The sequence below is a fragment of the Lipotes vexillifer genome, unplaced genomic scaffold (genome assembly GCF_000442215.2).
Source record: "Lipotes vexillifer unplaced genomic scaffold, Lipotes_vexillifer_v1.1 scaffold1330, whole genome shotgun sequence".
NCBI lineage: Eukaryota > Metazoa > Chordata > Mammalia > Artiodactyla > Lipotidae > Lipotes > Lipotes vexillifer.
The window spans coordinates 213,866-226,397 of NW_006787533.1; the positions used below are offsets into that span (position 1 = coordinate 213,866).

At 40.1% G+C, this 12,532-nt stretch overlaps 1 protein-coding gene across 1 annotated transcript in view; it reads right to left on the bottom strand.

Annotated features, from left to right (window-relative positions):
* Positions 1–8,079, bottom strand: part of LOC103072412 (protein unc-80 homolog) — a gene marked incomplete at its 3' end in the record, with an annotated part of 220,293 nt that extends 212,214 nt beyond the window's left edge. The window contains exons 1-4 of the mRNA XM_007460228.1: positions 7,917–8,079; positions 6,916–6,964; positions 4,078–4,234; positions 2,848–3,149 (exon numbers count right to left, since the gene is read on the bottom strand). Coding sequence (XP_007460290.1) covers positions 2,848–3,149; positions 4,078–4,234; positions 6,916–6,964; positions 7,917–8,008 — 600 coding nt within the window. The remainder of the gene's footprint in view (positions 1–2,847; positions 3,150–4,077; positions 4,235–6,915; positions 6,965–7,916) is intronic.
* Positions 8,080–12,532: the final 4,453 nt, after the last annotated feature.

A 12,532-nucleotide genomic window follows, 5' to 3' on the forward strand; every position in this document is an offset into this window, starting at 1 on the left:
ACAAAGAATTATCTGGCCCCAAATGCCAATGGTGCCAAGATTGAGAAACCCTGATCAAGGGATTGTTCATTCCTCACTACAATGATAGAAGCAAAGCCCTTGCTCAGACGAAAAAAGCACTGTGGTGAAATGTATTGACTCATTAATATTTTTTGTTCCCTATGGCATCTAGAACAATATTTCTCTCATAGCAATAATAAAATGATAAAACAATAATGCTAGTAATAATAGCCAACAGTAATTGTTACAATACTATGTATTAATTGCCATGCAGTGTTTCATAGGCATTGTTTTACTTCCTTATAAATACTCCAATCCCAGGCCATAGGTAAAACTTGGGGACGTTGAGCCAGCTTTCCTCACTACCTGTGCGGTCTCCCCTGAAGGAAGATCTGGCTCCCCTTCTACTAATAATTCATATGTCAATAGCAATAAAATGCCAACACTAAAAACTACCATTTGTTAATGCCTTTTTGTGTGTCAGGTTGAACACTTTAATTTGTTTAATCCTCGCAATGCTCCATAAAATTATTCTTATGTTCAATTTATACTTGAGAAAACTGAGGCTTAAAGAAGTTAATTGCTCGATGTCTTTCCTACATAGAATACGAAGCAGCAAGTACTGGATTCTAACACAGGCCTGTTTCCAAATCTTGGACTCTCAACATGTTTTCAAATAAAATTATAGCCATTCCAGCCACTCCTATACTTCCACTTTTTTAATTTTTGCGGTACACGGGCCTCTCACTGTTGTGGCCTCTCCCGTTGCGGAGCACAGGCTCCAGACGCGCAGGCTCAGCGGCCACGGCTCACGGGCCCAGCCGCTCCGCAGCACGTGGGATCTTCCCGAACTGGGGCACGAACCCGTGTCCCCTGCATCGGCAGGTGGACTCTCAACCACTGAGCCACCAGGGAAGCGCCTTCCATATTTTTTAATCCAGAGGATCTCTCTCTACAAATAGACATGTTATAGGCTATCTTTTTTTTTTTTTTTTTTTTAAGGAGCTTTCTTCCTTGCCCTTTCTGTTTTGGGGACTATGTACCTACGTATAATTGCTACTTTTAGCATCTGGATCAGCTTCTGATAATAAATTGGGTTTATTTAGTGACAGTCATTACATATTTATTGATTGCCTCATTTATGCCAGACACTATTCTAGACACTATCAGATAGAGTTGTGACCTGGACAGGCAGTGTCCCTTTGCTGGAGAACCTCTGTTCTGGCGGGGTTGATGGGCAACAAACATGTAAACAAACACATAAAATAATTTCAGGTACTGATAGGTGCTAAGAAGGAAACAACAAAAAATGGCGAGTCATGTCCTAGTGGCACTAAAGTAACCAGGGAAATAATCTGAGTTGGTAACATTTGAGTTGTGAGTAAATTGATGAAAAGAACATGGCCATGTGAAAATCTAGGGTGGAAGGTGGCAGTAAATGTTTCAGATAGAAGGAAAAACCAGTGCAAAGGCCTGAAAGCAAAAACACATGTGTTGAGTTTGAGGATAAGTCTCTGGTGAGCCTGCAACTTAGCGAACAAGAGAGAGGCCAGTGAGATGGAGGGAGATGAGGCCAGGTAGCGGGGCACGAGAAAGATCCTGCAGATCCCACAGGTCAGGGGGACCGTCTCAGTTAAAGTAATGCTTTCCATTAAGTGTAACCTTTATCAAAGACTTTTAAAAATAGAAAGTGTAATGCTTTTAAAGCATCAATTTAATTTAACAACATTTAATATCTTTTGATAATTTTGATAGACAATGTGGCCAGTGCATGCAAAGCATTTTGGGGATTTACAGGTAGTTTCAATTCTAGTCCTACCAGCCATGGAACAGAGTCAATCAGATTAAGATCCTAATATTCTATTAAAGAACAGTTGAGCATATTAATTCCTTCTTATCTCTTATCAGAGCACTTAGATGGAATATTGTAATTTATTCATTCACAGAAGTAACAAATAGTTCTTGATCTCTTTCCACGTACTTGATTTTTTTTCCTACGTACTTCCATGCATTATGTCTTCATATATATTCACCCTGTGTTTGAATATCCACGATTTTATGCAATGGAGGTTCCAAGAGGTTAAGTAATATCAACAAGATGACACAGCTAGAAAGTGGTAGCACTATCATTTAAAATAATATTGTCTCTTTCAGATCCAAGGGGTACGTGTATATAATTGTATTTTAATATAATTTGTTTCCATGTAATACTATGTTTTGTACTTTATGCATTTAAAGGTATTTTGAAAAGCAATTCTTAGATTGTATACCAGAATATCAAAAAGTCCACAGTAAAAACTTCTGTTCCAGATCTTGCATTATAACAGAAGTAGCTACAACATGCTGTAGAAATACAAAGGAGATGGTGACTAAACCTACATGGGGAAGGTCAGGGGAAAAGCTTCATGGAAATGATGACACTAAGGTTGAAGTCTGAAGAACCATGAAAGGAACAGAGGAAGGAAAGGAGGGCAGAGCAAACAGCAAGGGCATATTCAGGGAATGGTTCACAGGGCTCCCAGAACTGGATCATGAGGTGGCCAGCAGGGATCGGCAGTTCATCAGTTAAGACAGGATTCAAGACCCAGATCACAGTTGACTCTATATGCCATGTTTCATACATTGGGTATTATCTTGGGGCAGACGGAGAACCACTGAAGACTTTTGAGTAGGACAATTGTGGTTTTGAAATAACGTTCAATAGTTTAGTATAAAAACAAAGCTCTCCATGTCTTGGCTTGCTACAAGATCATACAAAGACATGGATGCCAAATACAGAAATATCATTTGAAGCAAACCCTCATCTGACTTCTAGTTCCCCTTAGCCCTCACCAGCTTTCTGCTTACCTTGATTCTGTGTACCAGAGGAGCAAACAGAAACACAAAGAGCTCCACAGTAGCCATGGAGTTCTGGAAGATCTTCCATCGGTTGTTTTCCTCTTCATCATTGGAGTTGTTTTGGCAAGGCTGCCCTGGAGAACCCTGGTTTTCAACCTGGTGGATGAAAGCACTGCTGCTGCCACCCCAGCTGGATCCTCGGTCTGTGCCCCCAAAATGCTCGCTGTTGCAGTCCTGGGGGGCCTCCAGGAGCATCCAGTGCAGGGTATGAAGGAGCTTTGTCTCAGCGACACCCAGTTTATCCTGGTGGCCTGCATGGGACGACAACAACACAGCTAGGTTAAGGCAAACTCTGTGACCAGAACAATGGGTGTCAACCTTGGGTGTGGGAAGAACATCCTTGCTTTGTTCTGTGGCTTGATTTCCTGGGAGAAACTAGCATTTCTCTACACCACTTACAGCCACTGCTGAAAGGGTTCACTCTTGCTTTGGGACTTTCTAACTGGCTCCAATCCCTGCAGAATGATATGCTGACACAGGGAAAGAAACTGCATGCATCACATCTCTTCAGTCAGATACCCACATATATTTCCAAATAAGCAGAATAGTAGTTAAGAGTAGGGGCTTTGAGGATAACAGCTACTCTATTTTAGACAGTGTGATTAGGAAAGACCCCTCTATAAAGGTAACATTTGAGCAGAGACCCAAATGAGGGGAAGGAACTGGATGGAGAAAATCTTGGGGCAGATGGCTAGGACATAATGCTACGTGGGAAAAGCAAACTGCAAAATAATCTAAACAAGAAAAATGATATGTATGTGCATGCACGCACACATACACATAATACCACAAAGTTGGGAAAAGATCTGGAGGGGAATATGACAAATTCATGAAGGTGGTTGCTTTAGGCGTTGGGAGGACAAAGGGACAACTCCGATTAGAACTCATCTTGAACAAGTGAGAGGCTTTAGCTTCTCTAACATTCTAATGTTTAAAAGGAGAATACATTCACACATTCTTGTAAAGTTAAAAAGTTAAAACAAAAAGAGCTAGTTCCCTCATTGGTAAAATGGAGATAACAATGACACCAACGTGAGGGAGATTTTGTCAGAATTAAATGAGAATGTGTGCCCAGCGCCTGGAAAAATAGTCAGTTATACAGGTTGTTATTGTGTTATTATGAGTCACCATGAGTGAGGAAAATGGCATGTCATGAAGAAGGAATGTAGGAGCACCAACCTAGCTTGTTTCTGTTTGACAGCAGGGTTGCAGTGCAGTGCAGGACATGAGGCAAAGCAGCTTGTACCAGTTCCCATCTAGAAATGCTCTGGATGGCTTCAGAGAGGGCCGGAGAGAGGCCATGCAGCTTGTTTTCTACCAACACTCGTTCAAAGGACTGTAGATACCAGAAAAAAAAAAAAAAAGTAAAATAAGAAATTAGAGATTCTGATGGGTGAAAAAATAGACAACACGGTACTGTATACCCAAAACGATATGTATCACTAGACTAAATTCTTTAGAGTGCCCTCACATCACATTTCATTGTATATGTTGACATGAAATGAGCCAGTGATAATTTCCTATTGTCTACCCATTTTCACGTTTTTGATCCAAAGTATATGGCTAGAATTATTAAATGATTTTTATTTCCACCAAAATAAGCTCCTGTCAAAAACAGTACAATAACACATTTAGCTGTATGACGGTTTTGAACATAATATTTTATAAAATGATGCTGGGTCATTGAAAGGAGCTATCACAACTGCAGACCAAGGTGAAATGTCTTTTGTGAAAGTGTCTTGAGGTACGGAATTTACGTGAATGGGCAACAAGTGTTAAATAAGATCCAACTGTTTCAAGAGATCTGATTTTGGGGTCTCTGAGTTATTCCATGTCCCTAGCAATGATCTGGCACAGGACACTCCTTACAGAATGCCTAGAACCATAAAGATTGTTCATCTAACTGTTGAATAAAGAGAGAAAAGGAGGGAAAGAAAAAAGGAGGGAGGGAGGAGGGAATAAGCCATTTTTGCTTTGGTGGTTTATTAAATCTTCTATCCTGGCCAGGGATACTTTTAGCAAGTGAAGCACCCCACCCCCAAGCCCCAGAACAAGTTGACCTACTGAGTTGTTTTTTCTCTTTGAAGGTGGAGGAGGATATCACTATAAGGTGTTGGAGAAAGTGCAGCTACCAAATATCAGAATAAAGTTAATAAACATTTGACTTGTATGAACAGAACCTGCTTGCTACTGGATGTCCCAAATGGTCTAGAGAACTGTATTCTCCCCGAGTGGTCATAATAGCAGTCCCAAGTGCTCAAGCTGTGTTATTGGAATTATTAGGATATCTGAGAAAAAATATGGCTTAATACAGAGATTCTCCAAAGAAAGCTATTTACCTTTGATTCAAGAAAAGAAAATACATTCACCTTCATAATGAAAGGCACTCTGAGGTTTGGCAAGGAGTTCAGAGATGTAGTCTTTGGGGTTTTCTTAAAGAAACCAGATAAAGGCAGATCCAAATACTTTAAAATTCCTCAGCCCTCAGGTATCTAAGTATTCATTAAGTAAAGGGTGAGTATGTTAGACATTAAAAGATTATAAAGAATTTATACAGTCTTGATGAATATACTTTCAGAGGATGAGTTATAATATTTTATAATCTCAGGAAGCTTTAGATACTTAATGCCATTTTCTTCTTAAATGTTACTAATATAACTTTTTGTAATTTTAAACCTTGGAAATTGTTTTCTACACTTACATCACTATCTATCTATCTGTATCTATGAATGGGACTTACTTGATATTGTGTGACAACATTAAAATGTCAGACATATCTTTGCCAAGAACAGAGAAAAGTCAGGGTTATTTTAAGCTAGTATAACTGTAAGCATGATTTGAGGAAGGCACAGAGATTTCAGGTGTCAAATTACTTTAACTTGAGCTAAGTACAACAAATCCCATTAAAAGGTCCTTATTAAAAAGTTAGTTAGATTTAAAAAAATATCTGTGACAATTTTGAAGGGCATGAAATGCAACAACAAAAAATTCTTATTTGAGCATGGGCTGTGCACGTATGTGTGTGTATGGGGAGAGGTGTCTGACTTTCCAATTGGCTTCCATAATAGTGTGTGGCCCTAACACACTTCAGAGCTCCTTACTAGAAGGTCATTTATCATCTATCAAGTCATTTGCAAATATCATGGCAATATCCAAATGGGTAGGTTTCCACTTTTAGGTTATAATATATGCAATGTAAAGACCTTTATGTGAGCTCCAAGTTTTAATGAAGTCTTCGAAAAGCCCATTTTAATTTTGCTTCACGTTTTTGTGTCTTCTCAATTTGTAAAAAGACAATCTGTAAGTCATGGGATTCCCTTAGAATCTCAGGACAAGTGCACTGTACTTTGCATAAATATTAATAGCATTATTTTCATAATTATTTCATATCATCCATTTCAGACTTGCACAAAAAATGGAAACATAAAAGTTCAGAATTGCATATTACTTTGAGTAGGTCATAGGCTCTCATTTTATGAGCTTCCACTATATAACCGTTTTGATTTTGTTGATTAAGGATTTGATTTATTATACTTGTCCTCATTCTGTTATCTTTCCACACTCTCTTCTACTGCTCTACCCCTCCCCACTTAGGGCCTTTAGACTTGCTTTCCCTCTGCTCTGCCCTCAGCTATTTCTCCCTCCCTTCCTTCAAATCTTTGTCCAAGGGTCACATTAGCAGGCAAACCTTATCTATCCGCTACTTCTAACATGAAACCTCTCCCTAGTGCTCCTTAATGCCCTTTCTTGCTTAATTTTTCTCCATAGCGCATATCACCACCTGGCTGGCTATGTATTTTACTCATTTATGAGTGGCCTATCCCCCTCCCAGTAGAATGCAAACTCTATATTTGTTTTGATTATTGCTCTATCTCACCATCGAGAACTGTGCCTGGCACATAGTAGGTACTCAATAATATTTGCTGAGTGAATTAATATATACAGTACAATTTAAATTTTCTTTCAAATTACCACACGGTATATGCAAACAGTCATTAAATGGTGAATATCACATACCACACAAGAGGCTTCATATTGCTTCCCCAGTTTAGGCCTCAAAAATGCACTGAAAAATTAATAGAAATAATTGTTTTAAACGTGAGGAAAATCATTATTAGAGCATCCTTATGACATATTTTCAACGAATAAGACATAGTGCTATGAAACAAATTTCACGGCTCCCTATGGCTTGTTAAAGAGCGGGTATTAAACAGCTGACGACATTTGCTTTTATATGTGTGATTACAGATATGAAAAAGCTGTGGATTTCTACGTTTTCTGTATCCAGCCTTATTCTGAAGACTTTTTACCTAATCGGATTCTAAATCACCAATGGTCAGAAGCGTTGCATTACTCATGTGTACCGTCATTTCAAAAACTGAACACAGCTTGTGGCATATGATTTTCAGAATCTAATTTCTTAACTGATAAATCTCTAAAATAATAATAATTAATAATAATAATAATCATGGAAACCTTGTTTCCTGTTTATGGAAATAGGTTTCAGGTTTTTCCAAGAAAAAAAAAATTTCTTATCAAAAATGATTCTTCTCAGAGGCTTTAACCAGGAAGATTACACTAGCTGAATCCGAGCAAAAATGGTTAACAAGTGGGCATAGCAGACATTCAACAAACAGGAGCTGGAAAAACAACAGGTCACCGGGCTGGAATTACAGCAGGAGATGGAGGGGGAATTGGACACAGGAGCACAACCAGTCATTATTACCTTCCCTAATTCCCCGCCCCCTCTCCCTAGGCTCTCTGCCCTCTCACCCCCTAAATAATGTATATATTTATTCCACAGCTGCCAACCTGCTTGCCGTCAAACTTCACTGAAATATTTTTTTAATGCGTGTTTTTACGCGGGTGCAGAAGGCTCGATTTCCAGCCCCAGAGAGGGAGCTGCAGGCTGTGGCGCGGCCTCGGCAGCAGCGGCAGCGGCAACGACGACGACCCAGGCGGCCCCAGGAGCGCTCCCAGCCCAGGGCGGCCCACGGTGCGCCCTCTGCGCCCCTCACCTGGTTTGCCGCCACAGGAAGGTCTGGATGGGCAAGGGGATGCCGCGACCGCTGTCTTGCTCTTGGCCCTCGGAGCTCTTCCTCTTCACCATGATGGTGGCTCCTGGGAGTTCCACCGCAGGACCCAGCGCTGGCTCCTCGCTAGCCGCGGCCGCTTCCTCCCGCTGCTCTCCCCAACTCTCATCCCCTCCTTCCCTGAGGCAGAGCAGACGCTCTCCGCCCTGATCCCCCGTCCCTCTCCCCTTCCCCAGCCCCTCCCCGCGCGTGGAACATGGCTGCGGGAGGAGGGGAGGGCTGGAGGAACCGAGGAGCGAGGACGGAGGCGCTCGGAGAAGCTGTCCGCCTCGCCGCCCCCGCGTCCTCTCCTTGCTTTCAGCACCTCCCACTGTGGACAGCGGCCCGCGCCGGACAGGGGTCAGGTTGCGCAGCCATGGGACGGCCAAAAGGGTCCCAGCTCGGCACCGCGCGCAGGTCCCCTGCGTGGCCTCTTTAGACCCCAGAATTCGGCTTCCTCCCCTCAGGAGTTGCACCCCAGGAGTGTCCCCTGTCCTGCTTCCCAACCTTGGCAGCTGAAGAACTGTCACGTTCCGGGGAGGAGGAGCTTTGGGGAGCCGCAGAGCAGTCGCTATAACCCTGGCATCCTTCGTACCTCCAGCAAGGAGGTCAGGAGTCCACCCTCGGGATTCAGCAGAAGGAGCACATGAAAATTATTAGAAGTCTAAACCAGGAAGGAAGCAAGTTTGGCAAAACAGAAAGCTTGAAAGTTCTCTGATGTGAGAATTTATTGTAAAAGGGTAACCACAAGAAACTAACCATGCTTGTTTTGCCAAAGCAGAAATATTGCCAAACTAACCAGTTGTATCAGTTAATTACAACTTGAGAAAGAACACTGATATTCATGTTCATTCCATTGATATCTGCCATTTTACTTGAGTTGTCATAGTCAAAGCCCTGTACTATAGCTTATAAGTAGATTATTGTTAGATGTTTTATCTGGCAGTAAAACAAGTAGGGGGTGGGGTCAACAGTGAAGCAGTGTGAGTAAAAAACCATTGCTGTGGATCCAAATACTTGCAAATGAACATAGTCATACACCATTTTGAGCAAAGGTATTGGTGTGATCCACGAAATGGAGAATCAGACACCCCAGGGCCTAATCTCAACAGATAGGAATACCTTCTATTAACTACGTGTGTGTCTACACCATATAGAGACAACTATATGGTATGTATTGGCATTTTCAGTCACAGAAATAAATTCTTCGTTTAATTTCTTAAAGTTTTTTTTTTCCTTTTTAATCATTGGACAAAGGATCTTATAATTAGTATCAGCAGCTCTGTGAGGAGGAAAAAAATAACAGTGATGTTTTATAACATCAATGAGTAACTTCATTTCTTAGAACTATGTGATAGTCATGTTTTTTTCAGTCATTCATAGATACTTTTCATTGCTTAAGATTACAAATATCTAGGGCTAGGACACACAAAGGAAACTTAGAGACAGTCCACTCCTATTTCCAAATTGTACTGATAAGGGTGATGAGGCCTAGGGTTATGAAGTGACTTCCTAGCTGGTTAATGGTTAGGACCCAAAGGAGAAGCAAGTCCTTATGATTCTCATCACAGAGCTCTTTTCTTTTATAGGCTATATGGTAAATAGGTTTTCTCTCATGCCAACTCAGATCAATTGGTAGGGCCTTGCTGTTGAGAAAGACTGTGGAGGTAAGGCCCCAGTACTTCAATAAAAGACTGCTGTTATTGATTAGTGCTGTCTGCTATGTGAACAGCATAGGGTAAATTACACACTTTTGTTACTTCTCAAAGTTATTCTTTATACGCAATCTTTGAGCCTAACTTTCAATATTTCTTCTGCCTCACTTGTAGATGCCCTCACTCACAATGTTACTTAATGTCGTCAAAGGTATTCTACCCTAAGAGAGGTAATATGTCTCAGTGTACCAGACTTAGATTTGATCATTGGGAAATATGTCATTCTTAGTTTGGATCTTCATTGGGTTTTCTTGAGCTGTTTCTCATTTCTCATGTTGCTAAATGTCTTGGGTTTCTGCATTATTATGATGTGACCTGTCTGACTAGGATCTCAAAGCTGCCAGGGCAGGGCTAAAGCTCTGAGTACAGGCTAACTCCAGTTTTGCTCCTCTTGAAGTCATCTTTTAATATGAATCTTGAAACAAAGAAAGATAGATGCTAAATAGTTTACTCATATTTACTGAGTCCATTTTATATGCCAAGCACTAATCTATATAGATTCCTGCCCATAAGAAACTCACAGTATTGAAGGGAAGACAGATAGGTAAAGAAAAGGGTGCAATGGGAGACATGATACAAATTTACTTATGAACAAAAGGACAAGGCAGAAAATGTGGGCAAGAATCAGACGGAGAAAGATTTTGTATGGCAGCCTACAAAGTTTGGATAGGAAGATTTTAAGCAGGCCAATAAACACTTCATTTCCATTCGAAAGTGACTGATATGACTGGAATGTAGAGGTTACTTGAAATAGGCAAGAGTTGTATGTGGGAACCTAAGTCTGGAGATTAGAAAAATATCCTATGAGATCCTGAACTAAGGACATGACAACAGAGCTAGAGATAAGGAGATGAGTTTGAGTGGACTTGCAGAGGCAGAATAGATAGGACTTGATAACAAGTGGGCATGGGGAAAGAAAAATAGCACAGTGGTTAAAAGCTTAGGTGTTGAGCCAGACGGTTTTGACTCTAGTCCTACCTCGTATTAGATATAACACCCTGGGAAAGGTTCTTCACTATGGTTTTCAAGTAATAGTATTGATACTTTCTCCATAGAGATGTTGTGAAAATTAATGTTAATACTTGTAAAGAATTTAAGAGAGTCCCTGATCTATACTAAGCCTTCAGTAAATATCAGCTGAAGCTCTAAATTTTCTATTTTGAGCAACTGAGTAATGATGATCTCATTCAAAGAAAGAAAAAGTTGGCAAGGAGAATCATGTTCTTATTTTATGAGTGTGTATGCGAGAATTAATTAGTTTCCCTTGAGTAGCTATTGGAAATTCCAATGGATACCATGAAGAGGCAGCTAGAAATATGGATGTGGAGCCCAGAAGGGTTAACGGGGTAGGATAGATTGATTAACACTGTATAAAAGATAGTGAAACCCATGGAAGTAGATAAAGTAATTCAGGTGAACATATGGAAAGAGAAAAAAAGAGCCCAATTTGGAAGTATAGGGGACAACAACTTTAGTCATTTGTCACCAAAGATGTTTTTGAGAGATGACAGCATAGGATAGGATAGTGGGGTAGGCAAAATTCTAAGATGGCCCCCAAGATCCCTGCCCCTTGCTAAACATACACATCTTCTCCAAGTTATTAATAAAAACCATACTAACCTAGGTGCGGCAGTGAAACAATTTATATAAACTAAGATTTTAAAAAAATTATTAATAGACTTTATTTCTGAGGGCAGCTGTGGTTTAAAGAAAGAATACACAGACAGTTCTCATCTATTCTCTCTTTTCCAGCCCACAATCTCTCCTTTTAACAACTTGCGTTGGTATGGTACATTTGTTATTATTGATGAGCCAATTTGATACATTATTAACTAAATCCATAGTTTACATTAGTGTTCACTCTTTATGTTGTAGAGTTGTATAGGTTTTTCCAAATAATGTCATTTATCCATCATTATGATATACAGAATAGTTTCATGCTTTAAAAATGTTCTCTGCTCTACCTAATTCCTCCCTGCTCCTCCCCAGCCCCTGGCAACCACTAATCTTTTCACTGTCTCTATAGTTTTACCTTTCCCAGAATGCAATATAGTTGGAATAATACAGTACGTAGTTTTTTCAGACTGGCTTCTTTCATTTAGCATTTAAGTTTCCTTCATGTCTTTTTGTAACTTGATAGCTTATTTCTTTTTATTGCTAAGTAATATTCCATTTGTATGGCTGTACCACAGTTTATTTATCCATTCATCTTTTTTTTTTTTTTGGCTGTGCTGCATGGCTTGTGGGATCTTAGTCACCCCACCAGGGCTCAAACCTGGGTGCTTGGCAGTGAAAGCATGGAGTCCTAACCACTGAACCGCCAGGGAATTCCCTATCCATTCGTCTATTGAAGGACACCTTGGTTGCTTCCAATCCTTGGCAATTCTGAGTAAAGATGCTACAAACATTTTGTGTGCAGGTTTTTGTGTAGATGTAAGTTTTCAACACATTTGGTAAAATACCTAGGAGTGCAATTGCTAGATGATTTTTTAAGACTGATTAGCTTTGTAAGAAACTGTCAAACTGTCATCCAAAGTGTCTGTACCATGGAATTTTTTTTAAATAAGAGATTTGGACATATTTATGGGCCAGAATTAAAGGGTCATTTTAGAAGGAAATGTTGAGCATATTTAAGAGAGAGAATAATTAATTAACCAGGTTCTGGAGCACAGCTGGATTTATCAGTCTTTGGTGGAAAACTAATTCCTAGGATGGGAGATAAAAAGGAAGAATGGTAGAGTCTAAGTTAGAAGGAAAAGAGGAAGAATGAGAATATGAGAGTGTTCAGGCTTGATGGCCTATGTAAGCTCTGTAGTAATCAATAAGGTCATTTTTAATGAGTGATAT